General features: G+C 31.2%; 2 protein-coding genes across 2 annotated transcripts; both read right to left on the reverse strand.

The window, feature by feature from the left end:
• Positions 1–1,629: 1,629 nt before the first annotated feature.
• On the reverse strand, positions 1,630–23,051 carry LOC107818675 (uncharacterized). The gene is made up of 4 exons (XM_075226376.1): positions 23,043–23,051; positions 4,500–4,520; positions 3,983–4,079; positions 1,630–2,324 (listed from the first exon to the last, which is right to left on the reverse strand). Exons 3-4 carry the CDS (start codon positions 4,046–4,048, stop codon positions 1,869–1,871), a joined length of 522 nt encoding a protein of 173 aa, XP_075082477.1. The 5' UTR covers positions 4,049–4,079; positions 4,500–4,520; positions 23,043–23,051; the 3' UTR covers positions 1,630–1,868.
• On the reverse strand, positions 9,438–10,539 carry LOC107818674 (uncharacterized). The gene is made up of 2 exons (XM_016644712.2): positions 9,768–10,539; positions 9,438–9,542 (listed from the first exon to the last, which is right to left on the reverse strand). The coding sequence occupies exons 1-2, from the start codon at positions 10,323–10,325 to the stop codon at positions 9,438–9,440; spliced, it is 663 nt and encodes a 220-aa protein (XP_016500198.2). The 5' UTR covers positions 10,326–10,539.
• Positions 23,052–24,336: the final 1,285 nt, after the last annotated feature.

A 24,336-nucleotide genomic window follows, 5' to 3' on the forward strand; every position in this document is an offset into this window, starting at 1 on the left:
TTTTTTCCATCATTGTTCCAGTTATTATTATTGGGGAACTTGTTGAGTTGTCTAAAAATGACGTAACCTCATAAGCCAGCTGGTTAACTACTGTATACAAAATCTAAAAATTGATCAAGTATCTCAGTGATTCTCAATGAAAATAGCGTAAGTGAATTTTTGTGAAAAAATGAAAGGATTTAATAGTATTATTGTAGATGGATGAAGGCTGCCCACCAAGTCTGATGAATTTTGAATGAGAATGCGGTCGAAGAATTTCAGTAACATATGATTTTTCTGAACTGTTCATTCTTGACTTAAAAATTAAGTGGATGCTAAAGAAAATAGGACTAATATTAACAGCCAACGGCAGGAAAGTTCTAAGTCGACCAATTTACACTTAAAATGGGTTGGGAGACATTTTGCAAAGAGAAATATATAAATTTAGTCGCTCCCAAATATATAATAGCCAATATATATATATATATATTGTTTATATATATATTGTTTATATGTACATATTTTATACGCTTTTTAACTAGCGAATATCATTAGTTTCGATTGACAAGCCAATTTTATATTTTGCCCTTTAGTCATTGCGGCCCACATACGTGTAGATTGGGATGCACCGGGGAAGTGCACAGATAGCCACTAATTAGAGATGTCTTTATTTTTTAGCCACTGTTTTAAATGTATTTACTCTCTAACCAGTGCTTAATACATTTTTACCCGTCCGGACAAAAATACCCTTTTGTTAGACATGGGTGCTGTGTAAATATTAAGGATATAGTGTCCTTAACTTCATGAGTGTTGTGTAAATATTAAGGACAAAGTATTCTGTATTTGCAACTTCTGTTAAACTTTAGGACATTATGTCCTTAACTTCATATGTGCAGTGTAAATATTAAGGACATGATGTCCTTAACTTCATGAGTGTTGTGTAAATATTAAGGACAAAGTGTCCTGTATTTGCAACTTCTATTGTTAAACCTTAGGACATCATGTCCTTAACTTCATATGTGCAGTAAATATTAAGGATATGGTGTCCTTAACTTCATGAGTGTTGTGTAAATATTAAGGACAAAGTGTCCTGTATTTGCAACTTCTATTGTTAAACTTTAGGACATAATGTCCTTAACTTCATATGTGGAGTGCAAATATTAAGGATATGGTGTCCTTAACTTCTTGAGTGTTGTGTAAATATTAAGGACAAAGTGTCCTGTATTTGCAACTTCTATTGTTAAACTTTAGGACATAATGTCCTTAACTTCATATGTGGAGTGTAAATGTTAAGGACATAATATCCTTAACTTGTATTTGCACCTTCTGTTGTTAAACTTTAGGACGTCATGTCCTTAACTTCATATGTGTAGTATAAATGTTAAGAACATGATGTCCTTAACTTCATGTGTGCATTGTAAATGTTAAGGAAATAGTATCCTTAACTTTATGAGTACTGTGTAAATATTAAGGACATGGTGTCCTTAACGTAAATATTAAAGACATGGTTTGTCCTTAGTATTTACACAATACTCATGAAAAAAGGGTAAAAACGACTTTTCGTATCAATTTTAATAGAGTAGTGGCTATTTTTGCTCAACATTAAAAATACTGACTAAAAAGTAAATACCAATTAAAAAAATGGCTATACCACGCCAAATTACTTCGTTAGAATTGCAGATTACCAAGAGCCGAAGTGACAATGGACTTCTAAAGTAAAGAAAGACAGATTAAGATATGTACTCTGGAAAACAAGTTACCTTGAGGGATTAAAAGCTTCAAAGTTCTCTAAAACATCAAATGAAAGGTAATAGAAAAGCATATTAAGTAACTCTCCCTCTCAAGTTAAAACTAAACTCAGATGCTTCAAAGTGATCACAAAACTTCGATCACTTCTTCCTTTTCTTTGGGGGCTGGATTGTCTCTTCTTCTTCATCCTCTTCTTCATCATCTTCTGGCTCCTCCTCTACAACTTCTTCTTCGTCTGGTCCTTCTCCATCGTCGTCGTCGTCGTCATCATTATCATTATCATCGTCGTCATCATTGTTGTCGTCATCATCATGACCTTCACCATCACCTTCTTCATCTTCTGCATCTCCATTTTCTTCACCTTCTTCATCATTGCTCTTCTTGGCATTGCCATTGGTTTTGTTGGGATTGTTTTCATGAATCCCTTCATCAGAAAATTGATCATCTTCACCATCCTCAAATTCACCATCCCCATTCTCAACATTGTTGTCTCCATCTCCACCTTCCTCAGCAGCATCAACTACTTTGTGCCCATCATTTCTACTTTGATCTCCCTTGACTTTGGTCTCAATTGCCACCAGCGGCACAGCAACATCCTGGAATTACTTAAAGACAGTCATCTTACATGACTATTCTAGGAATACTACAAAGTGAAGAAATGGATTGCCTGTCAATCTCATGACATAACACAGATAGATAGCCGGTCAGGTTCACTGTTTACTTTTTCTAGCCAGTGTACATAGATTATACACAGTTATATATATATTATACATGAATTATATATATATTATAAATCCGCCGGTTATTTTTAGTTTAGGAAATTAGGTGAACGGCTACTTTGGTTAATTCTTCAACATAAAATGAGCCCATAATGTATACGACTAAAATTTTAGGGCCCATTATAATAGAAGGGGCAATTTCTGTCCAAGTCCATTAAGCCCGTTGGTCCAGTTCAGAGTGGACAACCTCGTAGTACAATTTACAGCCGAAGTATGAAATGCTAGTTAATGTGAGGCCAGTCAAATTTATAAACATAAAATTAATCATATCTTGATAGCATATTCGGATATAATACTTATTCTCTTAAGAAAGAGTCAACCTAGAAAAAGCATGTTTTTTCAATTCGTTTGAAAACAATATTTTACTCAACATGTTTCTTTTTATTTAAAATAAAGCTCACTTGGCTTTTTCCAGGATTACAAAAATCTCATCCAGAATTGTTTATTCCCCAAATATACCAATTTAGTAATTAAAAACTTTATTAGTCCACTGTGAAGAGGCAGTAGTTGCAGCATCTATTCTGCAAAACTAACATAATTGGCCAGTGGCAGAATATATAATTCTTAGTGGGGCCCTGCTGTATCAACTAATCCGGAACCCAAAATGGCATATAATCCAAATTAACGTTCTGTTTCAGTTCCGACACTGAAAACCAGTACCCTACAGGCGCACGTTAGTAACTTCACAACATTAAAAAGAGTACGAGAAAATAAATGCTACTTCCTCCTCATATTTTCACTCTAAAAAAAAAAAAAAAAACTATTTCTTACACCATAACTCCTCTTTTAGATATTTTGCACCCTTCTCTTTAGTTTCTGAAATTTTACTTATTGAGAATAAAATTTCTACAGCTAAATTATTTTGTTGAGGGGTTAATCCAAAACAAAAAAGAAAAGAAAAAAAAGCAAAACCATTAGATTTCTGAGAGAGAAAACCTCCTAATTCCACAAAATGAAATATTTTGGAAGCACACGACCAATGAACATTCAGATACTTGTATTGTAAGATAAAAAAAGAACAGATAGATAGAGAGCTCAGGAAATACTTATTCACTGATCAGATAAATGTGTATTTTGATATTTTATGCACTCTCTCGTCAACTTTAATTGATTTTTGACTATTTTTACATATATTAAAAAATTTATTTTTTAACATTAATTAATAATAAAATTGATCATATTAACCTTAATTTGTTTATTAAAAATACAACAAATACTCCTAAGCTCTTTACTCCGGTGACAACTTTTTAAAAAAAGTTAAAAAATCAAATATTGCTTAGACCGGAGAGTATACACAATTTGTAATTACTTAACCACCATTAATTAATAAGTTTTTGTATTTCAATTCACACCTGATTATGGTAAAGTAAGATAATATTATTAGCATATAAAAACACAGGGTGTAAGTTTTTTCCAGGTTAAAATTGCAAGGAATTAACACAAGTCGAACTGCTAATTTTAGCTGGAGTAGTAACCTGGGTGGAGGCTAAAAGTGTGGGTAGAGCGCACGTTAGCAGAGTGTTGGTAAGCATGACCTCCATTTGTACGGCACTTGTACTTTTCTTTCCACACCTGCCAATCATATAAGACTTGACCGTTCAGATAAATATCTTTCACAATTAAAAAAGCCATATACCAATACTAATGATGAAATTTTTGAGATGAAAATCGTAAACATAACATACCCAGAAATATACTAAGGTTTTGAACTGCTAAGACAACATTCAAAAAACGAGGATTGAGTAAAATGAAGCATATTAATTATGTGTACTTGATGTAAAATGGAAGTCATACAACTCTAAACTTGAGATCTACGAAGAAAATTCGAAGAAAAAAAATTCAAAGGCAAAAAGAGAAACCTACTTTCTTCTGCAAACAAAAGAAGCTTTCGGGTAAAAGCTGTAAAGAAAATGGCGAGAAAAAAAAAGTTTAGGTGTTGAATACTACAGAAAACATTTTCTGGGAAAGTAAAATGAGTGAGAAAACTGTTACCTGAAAGATGTGTGAGAAAGAAAAGAGAAAATGGTATTTGCAAAGAGAGTTATACGCAAAGGTTTGATTAAACGGAGAAAATAAGGAACCAGAATCTAATGCTTTGTTCCTACTGCTGCCACCCCTTGGTCCCACTTCTCGACCCATTACTTTTAGGATAATTTTACATTGGTCCCTGAGCTATCTTTTAATTGTAGTTGTATCCCTCGGACATTTTATTCAAGTTTAAATATTGAAATTTGAAGTACGGATTATATTATATGGGTTTGTTGAAGATAGGTAAAGATTTTTGTATCCACTATGGTATTATTTTGACCCAAAAAAAAAGGACGGCAGGTGCACTAAGTTTTCGTTATGCGCGGGGTTTGGAGAAGGACCGGATCATAAGGATCTATTGTACGCAGTCTTACTTTACATTTCTACAAGAGATTGTTTCCACGACTCTTAAATACTAGTACTACTTTATGTTATATGTATGATTACTTTGACCCAGACTACGTTAATAAATACTACTAGTACTACTGTATGTTATTAAGGGTGCTTTGATATTAAGAGAACTCAAAAGGGTTAATCATCGGGATGACCCCAATATGCCGAGCTCCCCAAGACTAAAGCTCTTTTAATTTGTACATGAATTTAATTTATATACATTAATAACAAAAGTAATTTTCTTACACTATCAAATTATTTAAAAGTCAATTCTATAGTACATAAAAATTGGTCATACCCCTAAAGTAGCTAGGTAAATAAATATGACTTGTTAACGTGAAAAATAAGATAAATAATCGTCTAATAATTAATAATTCAAAAAGTCTTTGTACTATCCCTACATATATAAACACATCTATTTCCATTCTAAGAAAACGTATGGATAGATAATTGTGATGATGTATGCCCTCTCAGTTGCCTTGAAATCATTATGGATAACTCTTTAAACTAACTTGGTCCATACACTACACCCCTTTAACTCAACTTCATTTAACATTTAAACCTGTGAAAAAGAGATTATTCATTCCCTTTAGATAAATTATGCTACGGTAGAAAGAAGAAGAAAAATGGTTGGAAAGAAAGATAAGAAAAAGCGAAGATAGAAAATTCAAAAATTTGAAGATAATGGGTATTTGAAAAATAGATAGTGTTAAACATTTGGATTCACGCAAACATAGTGGAGCGAGGTAAATAGCACGGGTTAGCCAGTTTTCAGACTGATAATTGAAAAATAGTCAGCGTTTGCAAAGTCATTGAAAAATAGCCACTACGGAAAGTTCTAGCATAATATGCTGGATTATGGAGCCCCTGCATATAAACTTCCGGCAAATTATGTTGGAACTCCAGCACATGAAAAGTTCCAGCATAATATGCAAAATTATGGAGCTCCTGCGTACAAACTTCCAGTATATTATATTGAAACTCCTGCACATTATGCTGGAATCTCATATGTCAAAAATTCGAACTCCGGCATATTATGCTAGAATTTTTCCGGATTTTTAAGGGTGTTTTTGTTCAGATTTTATCATTATATGAAAAAATGGATAAGTTTTTATCACTTTTAAAACTGTGACTATTTTTCAATTACCATAGCAAAATCGAATTATTTCTAATTTTTCCCCAATGAGGAGGATAGTGGATTTTGAAGTAAATTTTGGACTTACTACTTATTTCCCAATGGGAGATCCAATAGTGGGTTGGCCCATCGTTTTTACCTTTTCATTTAATTTGAAGCCCCAACTATGCATAAAAACTTCACTTTGTGAACCCCCTCACAAAAGGGAAAAAAATAAAGAATAAAGAACCAGAAAGATAGAGTGGTGGGAGAGAGAAAAGACAAATATTATAGCTTGAGAGCAAAAATAGCAGCCTCTCCATGGTTGGGTTATCGGTCTTATGGCTGAAAAAAATAATGAAGAGTTAATCCAAATAGCCGCACACTCAATCTTTTAAACTAAATATAACTAGTGAATGTATATATATGTATAATTTGTATATAATTTATTGATACTGTCTAAGAAAAGTAAACAATGAATCTGACTTGCTATTGGTGTAAAGATCCCAAAAATCATTAAAGTAGTCCAAGTGAAGCTCCTTTGGTAGAAGAAAGCATTTTTTCTATTATGTCTTCGGTTCCATTTTGGTAGTAATTTCTTTTTCTAATTGTAAGGATAAGAAATTGAAAGAAAACAAGACCCCTTAGATATATTCCTTTCTTTTACGATACTATGTTGTTTTAAAATCATAAATAATTAAAACGATACGAACCAAAGATCACTATTTTTCCAGACCGAATATTATGTAAAATTGGTAGTGTTGGGCAGTGATAGATGCAGCTCTTAGACAAATACATAAAAGCTGGCCAACTCAGATCAAATTACAATTGAGAGGGATGATGTATAAGGATAAAAATAAAAGAAATATGATTTATAAAATCAAAAATAGAAAGGCTTTGCCCTTTGGTGTGAAAATTGAGACTCAGAAGGTAGCTGAGCTGGTTCTCCTGAGTTGGTATCTAGGCTCAGAATTAGCTACATTTGAGCACATAAGTTTCTCCAAGTCCTGTTAACAACAATAGATAATAGTCAGTCAAGGTATTTCCTTCAGCATAACGAAATAGAGTTATTGTGCATTGACAGTATAAAACTATTTAAGCAAAATTCATTTATAGTCACTCGGGCCAAACTTATAATATTCGATAGCCTAAAATTACAATATACATTTTATAGTACAAAAGTAATTTTAGTGGCTAGTCCAAAAATCAGATCTGCAAAGACAGATCGCGGAAAAGAGAGGCGACAATGCCATGGCTGCAAAATCACCGATTGCATCCAAAGTAAAAACCTTTGAATCGCCGACCGTCTGGTGATTTGCCAGGCCAAGATACGGGTCAGATAGTCTCTATGCCCGATCCAGTTAACCCAGAATCCGGATAAAATATCATCACTGCCTCAATTGTTATGTAGCAAAAAAGAGGAACTAAAATCACAGAAACAGAGACAGAGAAAGAGAGATATGGATGTTGTTGTTGATTGATGCTGAAGAAATGACTGTATAGTAGTGCGTATTTTTAGGAATTCAAGGGCTATTGATTTTGTTTTAAAAGTGGAAAAGGAAAATCATTGGCTAAACATAGAGGGGCAACCACTCTTTGAATAAAAATCCCAAGCTCTCTATTATGCCTCATTTTTTTCTGGGCTAACATTTTTTGTTGGGGAAATCCTTTGGTTTTCACCAAATAAATTTTCACATATATGTCATTAGTTGATTTTGAAGGGAATCATAATTTCAGGCCCACCATTAGTATATATTTACATGGATATTTATGTATTTTTTCGGTAAAAATAGATTGTCACTATACAAAAAATATACAAAATAGACTGTCACTATACAAAAATATATTAAATAGACTACCACTATACAATTTATATACAATAGACTGTCACTATACAAAATAGATTGTCACTATATAAAATATATACAAAATAGACTGTCACTATACAACAAATATACAAAATAGGCTGTCACTATTCAAATAATATACAAATTAGACATTTCAGGCTATTAGATATAATATGTTTGGGCAGGAGGGCCATTTTAAGTCATAGGGCAAAAACTGGGCTATTAAAATTTTGAGGGGCTATAGATGGTAGTTTTCTCAAAACTATTTAAGCAATTAGATTACGTAAAATAATTAGAGATCTTTGCAGAAATAGCCGGCTGGATCCACTGTTTACTTTTTCTAATCAATATACATAAATTATACATTAATCTATACACGTATTATGCATGAATTATACATATATTAATATTTATAGCCTATTTTAGTTTAAATAATTAGGTAGGTGGCTATTTAGATTAATTCTACAAATAATTATATGTAACTTTATTTAATAAGGATTTAACTTATATATTTAGGTAGAGAAAATACTTTTTACACTATTCCTGAATTTTAAGGTAATAATTTTGAAGATTCAAAACTAAAAATAATGGTATCTGCTAGCAACAACAAAATGGAGGCAGTCACTTAATATAGATTGATCCAAAATATGATTCAAATTCAATATAATATCCACGACTACATAAGAAATGTACTGAAGAGATTCTTTTAGTGGATAGATCCGATCACGACTTTGAAAACGGAATTCAAATGGATCAAATAGGAAATAATACTCTGCATAGAACTACAACAAGATATACTATCAACAATTTGAAAAAAAGTTTTATCTGTAGTTATTTTATAAGAACCTTACGTAAATATTTTCTAAATCGTCAATATATAATAACTTAAATTCATTAATTAAACATTAATTGAATATTAACATGTTATAATGGTTAAATTATATTGATGTATAATTTTTTTTACATTATTATTCTATGAGATCTTTAAACAATTAGCCGGTCATATTTACTGTTTACTTTTTTTAGTCAAATACATAGATTATACATTAATTATATACGATTATACACATATAATACATGAACTATACATATATTATACCTCCACCGGCTATTTTTAATTTAATCGGTTGGATGGATGGCTATTTGAGTTAATTCTTCTTATTTTCTATTTAATTTAAATCCAACAACATAGAGATAAAAGCTACTGCTATCATAAATGTTCGACTTTCTTTTCGGTTTTTTGGTTTTATTTTGCCATGCAATCTTGTAGTTCAAAAGCTCATTACTTCATTATAAAACAGTCAGAACGGGAGGCTGCCTCTAGAATATATTCTCTAGCCTTTACAACGGAACTTTTAAAGATGCAAATTGCTTTTACTCTTTACAAGATTATACTTCGCTAGTTATTTTCATTCTTTAATAAAAGCATAGATCCCTTTACCCAAGTACCCAACACATGGGAAATAGATAAAAGAAGTTAAGCACAAAACATTAAACTAAATATTCGATTCCATATTTATACCTAAAAACACTAGTTTAGCAAATAAACTAGTAAAGTCCGAGAAAATTTGAGTGTGTCACCTTTTGCTTTTTCAGCCAATTGTTAGTGTTCCTCAACTCTAACACCTCTTGCTCCAATTGTTTTGTGTAAGCCTGGAATTCCAAAAGGAAGATACTAGAAGAATAAATTGGTCATTATTCGAGAAACAATAAGTCAATAACAACAGTATCTAAATTGATCAGTTTTACGTTGGCTGTCAACCTACCACAATCCTCTTTTTTTATCCGGACTTAGGACTGGCAATACGATCAAAGCTCACACAGACAGAATATTCAAGAATGCGAATAAAGTAGCTAGCTAGAAATTCACTTCTCTACCTGTTTCCTTGCTCTTGACCTAGCAGCTGATTCTCTATTCTTGATCATCCTTCTCTGCCTTCTTTCAATATTTTTCTCCATCTTCTCATTCGCGAAAGTCCTCTTCCTTTCTCCACTTAAATAACAGTCATTCGACGTTGTTACTGTTGTCATTGCCATATTTGTTGTTTTCTCTGAATAATTATTAACAACATCCATAGACTGATGATTCTCAAAACCAATATCTGAATAACATTGGATAGGCATTGGCATCATCATATCATTAATCTGTTGATAGAATTTAGGTTCCATTTGGGGCTGATCATCAAACTTATTCCTATTCTTTATGACATTGGCACGTATCAAGAAATCCTCAAGACCAAGAGTACTACTCAGTTGTGGCTGAAGAGAGTAATGCTTTATTTCTTGATTATGGTTTTCATCAACAGTACTACTCTTGTTACACAATGTACCATGATTCGTATTTTCAAGAAACATGGAATTTGAAGATGGATTTTGCATGAATTGCAAACCTTCTTCACCAGACATCACATTCTTAGCTAATTCATCTAAATTCATATTATTTCAAAGGTTTTACCTGAGATTTTTGTTACAGCCTTGTCAATTTGAAAAATGACACACTCTTCAATTTAGGCGATGATGATGACACCATATCTCTTTACAAGAGAAGAAAAGAAACAAACAACAAATCAATCAAAAAGTTTGTTCGTCATTTAAAAAATCTACTTATTCCAAGATTATCAAAATTGCTAAATCAGAAATGCAAAAGGGAATTATTTCTTGTTATATTCTGAAGTAACATTTTTTTTTTCTTTGGTAAGGGGGTCTACTAGTTATGATTTATCCCAATAATGTAGGAGGGAAATCAGGTTTTGCTGTTGCTAAGGGAAGTGAATGACTTGAACTCTTTTACTCTTGGCTTAATTATATTATTGTAAGCAGAACACCATTTTCTAATATATTTATGGCATCTTTGAGGATATCATCTTACTACAATTCTATAATTAGAGACGGTTTGGTTACTGGAATAAGCAGATTTAATCACTGAATCAAATTTTATTTTATTTTATTTTATGGGGGATAAAATGTGAATTAAGAATATTAATATTTCATTATACATGCGCTAAAGCTAAAAAATAACAAGAATGCCTAACACTCTTCAGATGTATATCTTCTTTTTTCATTGATATCTAAAGAGTTAATACCCTAAAATGTAAAATCCTCCTAAACTATTATGTTTTTGTCAGTTTCCTATTTAAACTATTCGGTATCCTCAAAACCCTCTAAACTATGTTGCCCTTCATATTTAAAACCCCTATTGTATTCTTAGATGTGAGTCCAGTACACGCTCTTAATTGTCTAAAAAATATGTCATGTAGCACTACACGTGGCTATTTAATTCATCCTAAAACCCGCATTAACTATCATTTTTTTGTCAGTTACCTACTTAAATTATCTGGTATCCTCAAAGCCCCCCGAACTATATTCCCCTATATATTAAAATCTCATGTTGGACTTTTAAAGGTACGTCTGTCTAACTATATTAACTTATGATTTGTACAAAATCTTTTATATAGTTTATTCATGTTGTATTACTCTCGGATGATTGATTAATTTTAGGAGTTTTGGCCAAAATAGTATCTCATATACTGTGTTAATTTAGATTTAATTGTGATTGTGCTTTATGCTAATTAATTCCAATTGAATAAGTCCTTATTTATATTGACTTTGTAGCACAATAAAAATATAAATTTAGGCATATAGTGTTGCATTTATTAAGAATCATCTTATATTATATAAAAAAGATTACACACAATAAAATTTCGCAAATAAAGAATAACTGGCCAACAATTACATTTGCTAATTCCAGATTACAAAAAGAAGGTTCAAGCGATTCAACTTTATTCTCTGCAAGGTGTTGAGTTTAATAAGAAGATTTACATTGGTATTTTTTCAACAATATGTGTAAGACGTGAAAGAAGTCTAAAACAAGAAAGAGAATAAATCATTTCAGAGGAAACAAGAGAGGGAGAATTTTTTCCAGAGGAAACGACATATGGAAAACTGAAGAAAAAAGGTTAAAAAATGAAGAAAAATGTAAAAAATAAAGAAGAAAGGTAATAAAAAAAGGGAGAATGGTGAAAAATGAGGAAGAAAGGTGGATATAACTGAAATAAAGAGAATATTTATTAAAAAAATAAATGTGAAAAAGGGTTAGGCTAATTATGCATTATTTTCTGTCATATGAGCCATTTTAATAGTCTTTTTCAGCTGTCACACGCTCTCAAGTGAGTGTTTACACACGTTATGCCAGGTCAGCAACGAGAAAGTGTTAATATAAAGGACAATATAGTTCAGGGGAATTTTGGGAATACCGAATAATTTAAATAGAAAACCGATAAAAATATAATTGTTTAAGGGGGTTTTAGAGTATTGACTCATATCTAAAAGGAAATTATCTTATTTAGAGTTTTAGATTGTTTGGGCTATTACATGGGAGTTTTGGGCTGTGATGTTCTGTACCATCCTGAAATTTTTCTCTGCAATGTGTCAAAATCTATTTCCTTAATTCAACATTTTGGGCTTGATAGAACTGTTTCTTCCTTCAGAATTATGGGCGTGGTTTTGATACCAACATACTAATAGTCTATTTGGTCAAATTTCTAAACTTAGCTTATTTTGAGAATTTTTTTTATTCAAAAGCGCTTTTCAAAAAATTACTTTGAGTAAGACTACTTAATTTAAAAAGCACTTTTGAGCAGCAATTAGTGTTTAACCAAACTTTTAAAAAGTACTTCTAAGTAAATTTTTCTCAAAAGTACTTTTAGGAGAAACTACTTTTTTTTTTTTTACTTCTCAAGATCTTTTTATGCTTCTACTCAAAAACACATTTTTTTTCTTCTAAAAGTTTGGCCAAATTACACCTTAACTTTGAAAAAAGGGATCTTTACACAAATAGCCGTGTGGATTCACTGTTTACCTTTTCTAGCCGATATACATAGATTATACAATGATTATACCCAATTATGCATATATTCTACATGGATTATATATATATTAGACATCTGCCGACTATTTTAGTTTAAGTGGTTGAATGAGCGACTATTCAGGTTACACTTTTAGCCAAAAAAGAAATAATTTTGGCGTAGAAAAAACTTTGGGCAAACAGGCTATAATACTATCAACAATATTGTTTGGATTTCGATATTATAGAACAATAGGAACTTCGACAATGATAAAATTAGCATAGTGCTACACATCATCCTTTCCTTCCATGGTATGTAACGGTAATTTCTTCGCCTTCATAAGAAAATTGATTTACTTTAATTCGTGTCAATATTGTTGGACTCTTAAAAGTAAGAAGAAAAATTATGAGGGAATATTGTATAATGTTGCTCGCATTAACTTTTTGGTCAAAGTAGGAAAAGCTTGAGCGCAAAAGATTGACATTTAATCCTTTGCTTGTCCCTAGTCTTGCTTCTAACTTCGTAGCATTTTACCAAACCAAGCTACACTTTTCACTTTCTTATCCCCTTGTCTCACTAGAAATGATAAAGGAAAAGATGAAGCTAAGCTGTGTAAAAAGAAAGGCAATACCAAAAAGACAAAACATTATGTACCAAAATAGAAAGATATCAATATGGGCACAACCATTTTAACAAAGCTCTGCTAGCTTTCTCTTTTGCTTTTGGATTCTACAGATTGATCAGCCGTAAGCAAAATCAAATCATGTCTCAAATTATTGAAGTGCGTGTCTAGTGATTTCACCTTTATATCGTTTAGTAGGAGTATTATATATAATTATTTTATGTTTAAGTTACGTGTGAAATTATAAGTTATAGTTCATGATGGATGCAAATTTTTGATCATGGATAGCTAGGTACGCATTTTATTATATTTGTGACCACTCTGATTTGGTTTAATAGACCTTAATGATTTCTCCTCCTGCCTACGTTATTCATAAGCCCAAACGTATGCTATCATGTGAACTTATAATATATCTTATAAAGACCTTTATTGTCCTCTCTCGTTCGGATATGAGATTCATCTAAGGTGACATATGCATTCTTTCTCAGAAGTTTGCCAGCTTAAAATTCTGTCAGTCATGCTTGGCCTATCCTAGTCGGTTCGCTTATATCATTAAGATTGTTGGAAAAATATTGGATTATGGAAAATAAGATTTAGCTTGAGGCGTGTCAAGAATACTGTTCTTAAAGATATTTCGCCTACATCATGATGAATATTATTAGGCATATCATTCATGATTCAACAAGCTATTCTAGTATAACTAAGAACAAAACAACAAAGATTAATGAGAAGAAAACCCAACACAAAACAAAATGGAAGAAAAGTTTTTAACTATATTCACTGAATTCCAACATGAAGAGAAAGAGGTATATTACTACTATATAGAAGAGGGAATAAGCAGGCACCAGGTCAACATGCCTGCTTGGTATTACGAGGGTATTAAGGTCATTCCGATTGAAATGGAGTAATATGGTACTGTAGCTGCTATACCAACTTTTGAGTTGCCTAGACTAAATTGCCATTTGCTTATGTCATTGTTCATCACTCTTAGCTAGCATTTGGCCATAAATTTCTAAATTTGTTTTGAAAAATCTGATTTGGGTGAAATTTGATTTAAAGATGAAAATGTGTTTGGATATCAGTTTTCAAAATATATTTCCCAAATTTATTTTGGAAAAACATGAAACATGACTTATACCCACAAGTTCTAAAAACTATCACAAATACCCAACAATACTATTATCAATAACATTCATTATATTATCGCAAACCATAGTCCTGAACATAAATAAATTTGATACAAAATTATCATTTTTATAATGAACTACATGATACACTATCAGGTGACCGAGAAGACGAAGCAACATTGTTACAAAATAATAAATGGTGGGCTCTTTTATAAAATATAAAAGTTTGGGACAATTTTAAAAAAATATAATAGTGATATTTTGACCCAAAACCAGCTATTGAGTTAGTTTTGGGATTTGAGATTTAGAATTTGGAATTTTACCAAAATATAGACTAAATTTATGGCCAAATATATATTTGCCAAATAAAACCAAAATTTATTTTGACAAAATTTATGGCCAACGGTCCTTAATCTTAAGATATGCATAGCTTTGGAAATTAACGTGGGCCCATCTGACTACTTATTCAATACTATCATTTTAACGTTGATTCTTCCATGCCTGTATTACTATTTCCAACACGTGGCCCTCTTTCCTTGACCAGATATTCCAATTCTACCGTCTCTTTGATATGGAGTAATTAATACACAGAGAAAGCTTCCCCATGAAATTCTTGAAGGATGTGTTTTCACTTTTCAACTTTTCACTTCTTTGCTTCTTTTTTTTTCTTCTCTTGTACAAAATTTTAACATTAACATTATTTTATATAAAATTAAAATCTACAACTAACAACAAAACACGATTCACACAGAGGTGTTATTATTTGATATTCTAAAAGACCTAATATGAATTGGAATTAATATCCTTGGTATTAAACATTTAATAGGAAGTACTTTATAATTGTATAATTATTTTTCTAACCAAAAGCAATAAATTACAAATCAATAATCATGATATAATACTCATTGCCCGACGGGAATACTAGGAGGTAAATATGTCATCTTAAAAGTGTGTAAACCTTTTTATCTTAATTTTCTGTTTGATAATATAAATTATCTCATTTCATTTCAAAATAAATGCTTGTGATTATACTTGGTGCAAAGTTCGTAATATTATTGCAGGTATTGTCTTTTCTAGTGTGACAGACTCTATTAATAGTATCGGGATAATACTTCTAATTTATACTTCAAATATTTTTTTAATAAAATAGGAGAGAGCTGACTATAACAAAAACTTTAAGAACATTTAAATTATACTAATATAAATATTTAAATTATGCTAATAACTTTATAAAAATAGAGAAAAACTTCAAGAAGCTTTATAGAAGAGTTAACCTAACAATGAAGATTTAGTAGGGATCCAGAAGGCACTGACGTAGTTATAATTTTTTTTTAAAAAGGAATAAAATAATTAAAATCTATACCTTCACCCGAGGAATTAAATTAAAGAAGATGAATTCACGTTAAAACTTAGCCCCTCAAACAAATATAAGGGAGCAATATTAAGAAGACAAAGTAATAAAAAAATACTTAGATGTATATCTAGGTATTTAGATGATTAAAATTAAATTATAAAGTTAATAGAAGGAGATTATTACTATATTAAAAATATGAAACAAAAATTAGATAATATGACCGTCATATGTCATATTATCTATATTATGTCATTATCATTCTTTGAAAACTGAAGATACTGATGTTGTTATAGCTAAACATGGATCATATAGTCAAATTTTGTTATACACCCCTTCCCGGAATACATTATCTATTTGGTCTTGATACATTAGTGATTAATATCAACCATATAAAAAAGAAAAAAAATTAAGCATGTATTCTTATTTATAAAATATAATCAAGCAACTCTTCGCTCTTTTCAACATATCACATTTAAATGTAGTTCTTTAGAAATAGTCAATATTTTGTTTTTTGTTGAGTACTTTCTTAAGCCTATTGTAAACTAATATTTCATAGAATTAGAGAGAAATTCTGAATAAGATATTATATTAAATTATTTAAGTGTATATTAAAAATAATTGTAAACATTAAAGAGTATAAAGATACATTACTAAATTTAAAACAATAGAAGTTTATATCGCATTTGAATTTTTGGTAAAATTTAACAAATTTAAGTTCAATATTGCAGAAACTATCAATATACTAATAAGTTAAAAAAAAATTTACCTTAAGATGAGTAAGTGAAAAAGTTATAAACATAAAGGAACAGAGAAGTTTAAATTACAAATATGCAAAATTTAAAAATTTTAGAGTGGCATTTTCTTTTGATTTGCACATTTAGGTGATTTTCATGTCACTATTTTAAGTTTTTGAATTATATAAATAAGAACTTGCAGACAAAATTTGGATATTTTGGGTCAAAACTTGGCTGCGAGCCCTGACGAATAGTAAACTATTCAGATGAGTAAGACTTGTCATGAGTCCAACGCATCATTAAAGCTCCAATACAAATTATGTCACAACAATTATACACAAATCTAGACGACTTGCACAAAAAAATTTTGTTGTAACGACCCGACTTGTCGTTTTAAGAATTTACGCCTTGTTCAGTGATGTAAGGTCTCGAGCAGCCTCGCAATATGTATTATGACCTGCGTGTGTGGTCGAGTTTGATTTACGGATGATTCGGAGAGATTTGGGACACTTAGTCCCTGAGATGGAAGCTTAATTCTTTGAATTTTTACCGTAGTCGGAACTATGTGAACACGACTTCGGAATAGAGTTTTGTCGGTTCCGTTAGCTCCGTTGGGTGATTTTGGATTTAGGAACGTGTCCGAACTGTGAATCTGAGGTTTGTAGCCAATTTAGGCTTGAAATGGCGAAAGTCAAATTTTTGGGAAGTTTGACTGAGGGGTTGACTTTTTGATATCGGGGTCGGAATGCAATTCCGAGAGTTGGAACAGCTCCGTTATATTATTTGGGACTTGCCTGCAAGATTTGACGTCATTCCGGGTTGGTTTGATAGGTTTCGGCACGAGTTTTAGAAGTTGGAATTTTGGAAGTTCATAATTCGATTCGATGCGCGATTCGTAATTCCGACATTGTTTGATGTGGTTTGAAGCCTCGACTAAGTTTGTATGATGTTTTGGGGCTTGATGGTATGTTTAGTTGAGGTCCCGAGGGGTTCGGGTGTGTTTCGGACCAAATTGGAGCTGTTTAGACTGTTGTTGCTGAAGTCTGGTTTCCTTCTTCGCGAATGCGAAGGGAGTCCCGTGTTCGCGAAGAGGAATTTGAGGGACTGATGGTTTGGCCTTCGCGAACGCGAAACTGTGGACACGAACACGAAGAAGGAGCAGGGCAAGCCTTCGTGAACGCGGCCCAAGCAACGCGAACGCGAAGAAGAAAGGAAGATTGGGGCCTGGGGTCGTTTGGCCTTCGCGAACGCGACAAGGAGTTCGCGAACGCGAAGAGGAAATGATGGAGCAGAAACAGTCGGCCTTCGCGAATGCGAAGAAGGCCTATCTGGGTAGAATTAAAAGTCCCAAAACGGGAATTTGAGTTCATAACTCAAAATCAAATTTGGAGCTCGGTAGAAGGCGATTTTTGAAAAGATTCTTGCGTGGGTATTTGGGGTAAGTGATTCTTATCCAGTTTTGATTAATTTTCATGATTATGTCTTTGAATCCATCATTTAATTCAGATTTAATGGAGGAAAAATTAAGATTTTTGTAAAATCTTCCAAAAACAAAAATTTAAGATTTAGAAGTCGAGTTGTTATTGGAATTCGATAAAATTGGTATGGTTGAACTCGTATCGGAATGGGTGTTCGGATTTCATGAAAATTATGTCGGGTTCCGAGATGCGGGTCCCGCGTTGACTTTTGTTGACTTTTTGGAATAAATTTTTAAGTCGACGTATTATTATTCGGAATTGTATTCGACGAATTTTAATAGAGTTATACAATTAATTTGGATAGATTTGAGCTGTCCGGAGGTCAATTCAAGCAAGAAGGCTATTTTGGAATATCGGCCTAACTTCAAAAGGGTAAATGTCTTGCTTAACCTCGAGTGGGGGAATTTCCCCTTAGGCATTGAGTCTTATGTGCAATTTGTGTAATTGAAAACCATGTACGCGAGGTGACAAGTACGTACTTGGGTTATATGTGTAAATTTTATTGAGTTAAAATCTTGAGCATATTGTGTAGTAAATTGGATAATTATCGGTATATATTTAATCATCTATTTATTGTGCCTAAATCCTTGTTGTTGACTCTGTTGTATTATGCCAATTTGATGTGATTATTATTTGATTATTTATGAAATTTCGTGAATTTGCTGGTTTGATAATTATTGGAACTTAATTCCATTTTGGTTTTTTCCTCTACAAATAATTAATTAAATGAGCTTAAGAAGAAGTGTTTATATAATTATCTAAAATTAGATTAATAAAGGTTTGCTTTATGCTGAGTATTTTCTATCTCTGTTGATTGTCTTTGGGGTGTTATATACATTTTTGTGGAGCCTTGGGCTATTTGTTGTGAAATTAATTGATTTGTTATATTTTTGGAATTTGGTTGTGGCCAACTGGCCGGGCAAATTGTGATATAAATTGATTTAATTATGTTGCTGTGATAATTTTTGTGTAAATTGTTGTATTGTGTGAATTGTTATTTTGGGGAGATAAGGGTGGCATTTCATCGTTGATATTATGTGGTTATAAGGGTGGCATTTCACTGTTGTGTTTGTTGGAATATTGTCTGGGCGGAGCGATAAGGGTGGCAATAGGAGCGATAAGGGTGGCAATAGGAGCGATAAGGGTGGCTATTGTCAGGGACGATATGTGATGATGTGGGGTTGTGGTGTTGATAATTTTCATGTGATGTTGTGATTTTCTTGTGTTTATTTTTATACTTTGTGCAACTTGTCTTGTTGTTAGTAAATTGATAATAACTGATTTATGTTGAAATTGGGAGCCTGTAACTATTGCCAGGCGGTTTATAAAATAAAATGTGTGCACGAGGTGCCGTGAATTGTGATATGAAATGGAGATATTGGTACGTGAATTGGCCGTACAGTTGTGATATGAAATGTGGGCACGAGATGCTGTGATAAAATGATAATGATATTTGGCACGTGAATTGTCCGTGCAGTTGTGATATGAAATGAGGGCACGAGGTGCCGGGCAAATATGATGATTTAATTATGGGCACGAGGTGCCGTGGAAATATAAAAATAGGATGAGACCCGTATTTACGAAAAATATGAAAATGGGCCGAGACCCGTATTTTGATGATTATGAAATGAGGTGTCACATGGTGACTTTTTAATTGAAAGAATTATATTCAAAATATTTATTTGGAAGGATTTTTACTTAGAAAGTATTATATAAAAGAATTGTATTTGAAAGATATTTATTTGATGAAATTGTATTTGAAAAGATTTATTGAAAGAATTATATTTGAAAAATAATTATTTGAGAAAATTATATTTGAAAGAGAGTTATCTAGAAGAAGTATGTGAAAGACATTTATTTGAAGGACTTGATTTAATTGGGTGTAATTGTGTTTATTAATTGTTGATATTAATGGTATTCTTGTTGTCTGTTGTGCATATCACTGGTTGTTTTATCCTGCTCTTATTATTATTTGTCTCATATTATTTTGTATATTATATTGCACATGTTATTAGACTAGTGAGTGTCTTGACTGTACCTCGTCTCTACTCCATTGAGGTTAGTCTTGATACTTACTGGGCACCACTGTGGTGTGCTCACTCTACACTTCTGCACATTTTGTGCAGAACCAAGTATTGGAGATATCGGACTTGAGCAGAGTTAAAGCGCGATCATAAGGATTCAAGGTAGAGCTGCTTGGTCGTTGCAGTCCCTTGGAGTCTTTTTATTTCATTGTACTGTTAAATTATAATTAAACAGTATTGTATATTCGGTACTCGTGATCATTCCATGTATTCAGTTAGAGTTCGTGACTCTGTACTACCAGTCTTGGGAGGTTGTATATTCATATTTATTCCACTGTTAGTTTTGGTTACTTATTTATTTCAAAAAAAAATAGTTTTAAAATGTAATAGAAATCGGCTCACCTAGTTTTAGAGACTAGGTGCCATCATGACGCCTGTGATGGAATTTTGGGGCGTGACATTTGTGAACATATTTTCTATTCAAAAGTGATCCAATTGGTCCAAACCAATCTTAATTTAATATCCAACCTTCTAATGCCTATCACAATAATTCCTGATTATTAAATTCAATCCAAAACTTTAAAGACCAATGCACTTTGCCTTCTTTACCAATCAAGCTCAACAATTGTGTTCTTAAACTTCCTTCAAACAAACCATTCCAAACCAACTATAAATATGCAACGAATATTTAATTTTTTATAACTCAAATGAAAAGGAAAAAAGGAGAAGTAAATTCTAGCATATGATGTATATTTATTTAACTTCTAAAATTTCTTGGCATTCTCTTGAGGATGGGCCCGTGCGAGGCACGGACACTTCCATACTAGTATTCCTACTTCTTATAAGAGGGAATAGCACAGAGCTCTCGGTCAACATGTCTGTTTCATCACGAGGGTATATTTGGTAGTTTGTAATATATGTGCTTCACTGTTGTTGTACCTAAAGGCTTCATATTGTACCTAAATGCTTCATATACATACTAAAGCATAATCCTTTTCCGTGTTGACTAATGTACCCTTCTGGTTTGAGATGAGTTATTGCAGCTTTATTAAACATTACACCAGTGGGCCCACTTCAATTTCCTTGGTTATCACTTCTCTGACCATGCTGGCCCACTACAGTCCCGCATTTCACACTCAAACTCAATTTGCCTATATACCTAAATAGAATCAATAATTGTTTATCTAGAACTTTCAGAGCGCTATTACTTGCTTTCTTTAAATAGAATAAATTAATTTCTTAATCAAGGTTCATTTATATTTCTGAAAGTCGACATTTTATTTGTTAGGAAATGAATAAAATCCACCTGCTCAGTTTGGGTTTCAAAAAGATTACCCGCATATATATTCAGTAAAAATCGCTGTTAAAGTAGAAAAAAATTTCATGTTCATTTGACGTATGATTGAAATACAATATCAAATTTTAATGAATAAAAATAAACGATTGCTACTTATCGTTTCTGCTGGGAATATTTAACACCGGCTAATTTAATGGTAGTCTTTCTATAGCAAACGTAGTTCTTGAATATAAAATTATTTTTTGTAAAACAAATTAAGCAAATTATGAAAATAAATGTATATAAAATTAAAAATACAATTGTCTCTTTATTTCGTTTTTAAATTTAGTACAATTTTACGTTCTTAACTTCTAGCGTTGCTTCAATGGCAATTGAAAAGTCATAAAGTAGTTCTTGATTATGTTTTAGGCACCATTAAATCAAAATACAATTGATTAATGATGTATCATATACTTCAAAATTTTGAGTAATACCGACGCTGCTTTGTACTCCTTGCCATTGTTTGGATAAGTTTTCAAAAAATTAAATTAAATTAAGGATTAGTATTTGGTTAACAGATAAAAAGGAGCTTTCCGAGAACTATTGCGTAAACTCCTCAAAACCTTAAAAAATTTGGCATGGCTATTCTATTTGGAGTTTTTTACACGCTTAATCCTTTTTTTAACTATTATTTAAAAAAAATTAGCATCATTTATTGTTTATTCCATAAAGAGCACTTTTTTTTAATTATTAGCATATTACAACAATTAAACCCAACATTCATCTTCTTCACTCCATTTTTTAAAATCTGATGCATATGTGAATGCCACCTAAATTCAAGATGTATTGATTTATACGTCTTTTATATTTTGTATATCAAGTATCACTTTAATTCAAAATGTATTTTTATGTATAAATTTTTTGTATATTTATTTGTGAAGTGCCATCTTATTTTAAGATGTATTTTTAATATATATTTCAAATATATTTTATATGTCAAGTGCCATTTTAATTCAGGATGTATTTTTTATATATATGTTTTTTGTATATTTATATGCCATCTTAATTAAATTTAAGATATATTTTTTATGTATATCTCACATGTCTAAGTGTCATCTTAATTGAAGATATATTTTTATGTATATTTTTATATATTTTATATGTGTTAATTCAATATATATATATATATATATATATATATATATATATATATATATATATATTAACGTATATTATTATCGAAATAAGATCTTTATATTAAGAAATGAAGAAAGAAGGAAGAGAAAAACCTAAGAAATATAATTAAAAAGAAAACGAATGGAACAAATTTAGAAAATATATTGGTTTCGGTAGAAAATAAAATTAAGAAGATGAAGAAAGGAAAGCTAATAGATAAAGAGAAAAAAATGCATATTTTTGTACAAAGAATTATTGACTTTCCATTCAAATTGCTTATGTTTAGAGATTAATAATTAATATTCCTATTTTAATGGAATTGTGTGCTACAAATATAAATATTTTCTTGCCACAACTATAATATTGGATTTCATGCTACGAATTTGTTATATTTCTTTTAAATTATGACAGTTATGTAAAGTTTCCTTTTGAGATTCAACCCACAATTAACTTTACGATTGTTTGAACATGAATTCTATTATGAGTTCTTTCATAGAAAAAAAAAAAGGAAGAAAAAGGAGAGAAAATGGCATGATATGACACTGCATAAGAAAATTGACAGTTTTTAGCTTTACATTATGTTTGACAACAGAAGGCCAAAAAAATTAACATCTAAAAACAAAAATGATTTTTATTAATTATAGCAAAAAGTATTTAGAACCCTCTATCTCTCTTCTCTCTTCTAGCGGTTGCAACCATGTTCCTAGAAATTAAGTTTCATTTCCATTAAAGTTTTTGTTTAAGTAGCTTAGCATACGTATTCTCTTCTGTTTAAATATTTTTGTTCACTATATTAATGTATAATTGGTTTAGAGCAAGTTCTAAAATATAAAAATAACAAATATAATTATGGGAGTAAATAATTTTGATATACGAATAAAGAAAATAAATTTTTGATATAACATGTTTAGAGCAAGTTTTAATATAAAAATAATTAATATAATCATTGGAGAAAAGAAATTTTTGATATACAAAGAAGAAAAATAAATTTTTGATATATACAAAGAAAAGGACAGTCCGGTACACTAAGCTCCCGTTATGCGCGGGGGACGGACAACAAAGGTCTATCGTACGCAGTCTTACAAAGAAGAAAAATAAATTTGTGATATATTTTAGTATACACATTATTTGATGTATTATACACTTAGATATACAAATAATACAATTATTTTTGTTGTGATATATATTGATATAGAGACAATAATAAATTTTAAATAGCTATACATATTATATTTTAGATATACAAAGAAGGAAAGTAAAACTTTGATATACATAAAGAAGGAAAATAAAGTTGTGAGATACATTTTGATATACACATTAATGTTGTGATATGCGTTTATTGGTTACATAGTATCAATATCTATAACTATAGCTTTTTCTACTAATTATGTAGATACGTTGTCATACCATGCCAAAAATCAAAAAACAATCTCCGTATAATATTATTGGGCCCGTGCGTAGCACGGGTTATCACTTACTAGTATTTATATATATATATATATATATATATATATATATATATATATATATATATTATTAATAAGAGGGAATAACAGAGCACCTCAAGGTCAATATGTGTGTTTTCAGGAATTATAATGTTAAATGAGGGTACTTTTGTCATTTCATTGACTAATCTTGGCATGACTACTCAGCTGTGAGCTACTGTGGGCGGAACGTGGCCCTCTTGGGCGAACGTGGCTTTCTCTCCGTGTCCAATTTTTCTCTCTTTAGTAATTACACACACAGCTTCAAAATGGAAGCCTTGAAGCACGCGTTTTCATCTTTCTCTTCTCTGCCTTTTCTTTTACCAAA

The sequence above is a fragment of the Nicotiana tabacum genome, chromosome 12 (genome assembly GCF_000715075.1).
Source record: "Nicotiana tabacum cultivar K326 chromosome 12, ASM71507v2, whole genome shotgun sequence".
NCBI lineage: Eukaryota > Viridiplantae > Streptophyta > Magnoliopsida > Solanales > Solanaceae > Nicotiana > Nicotiana tabacum.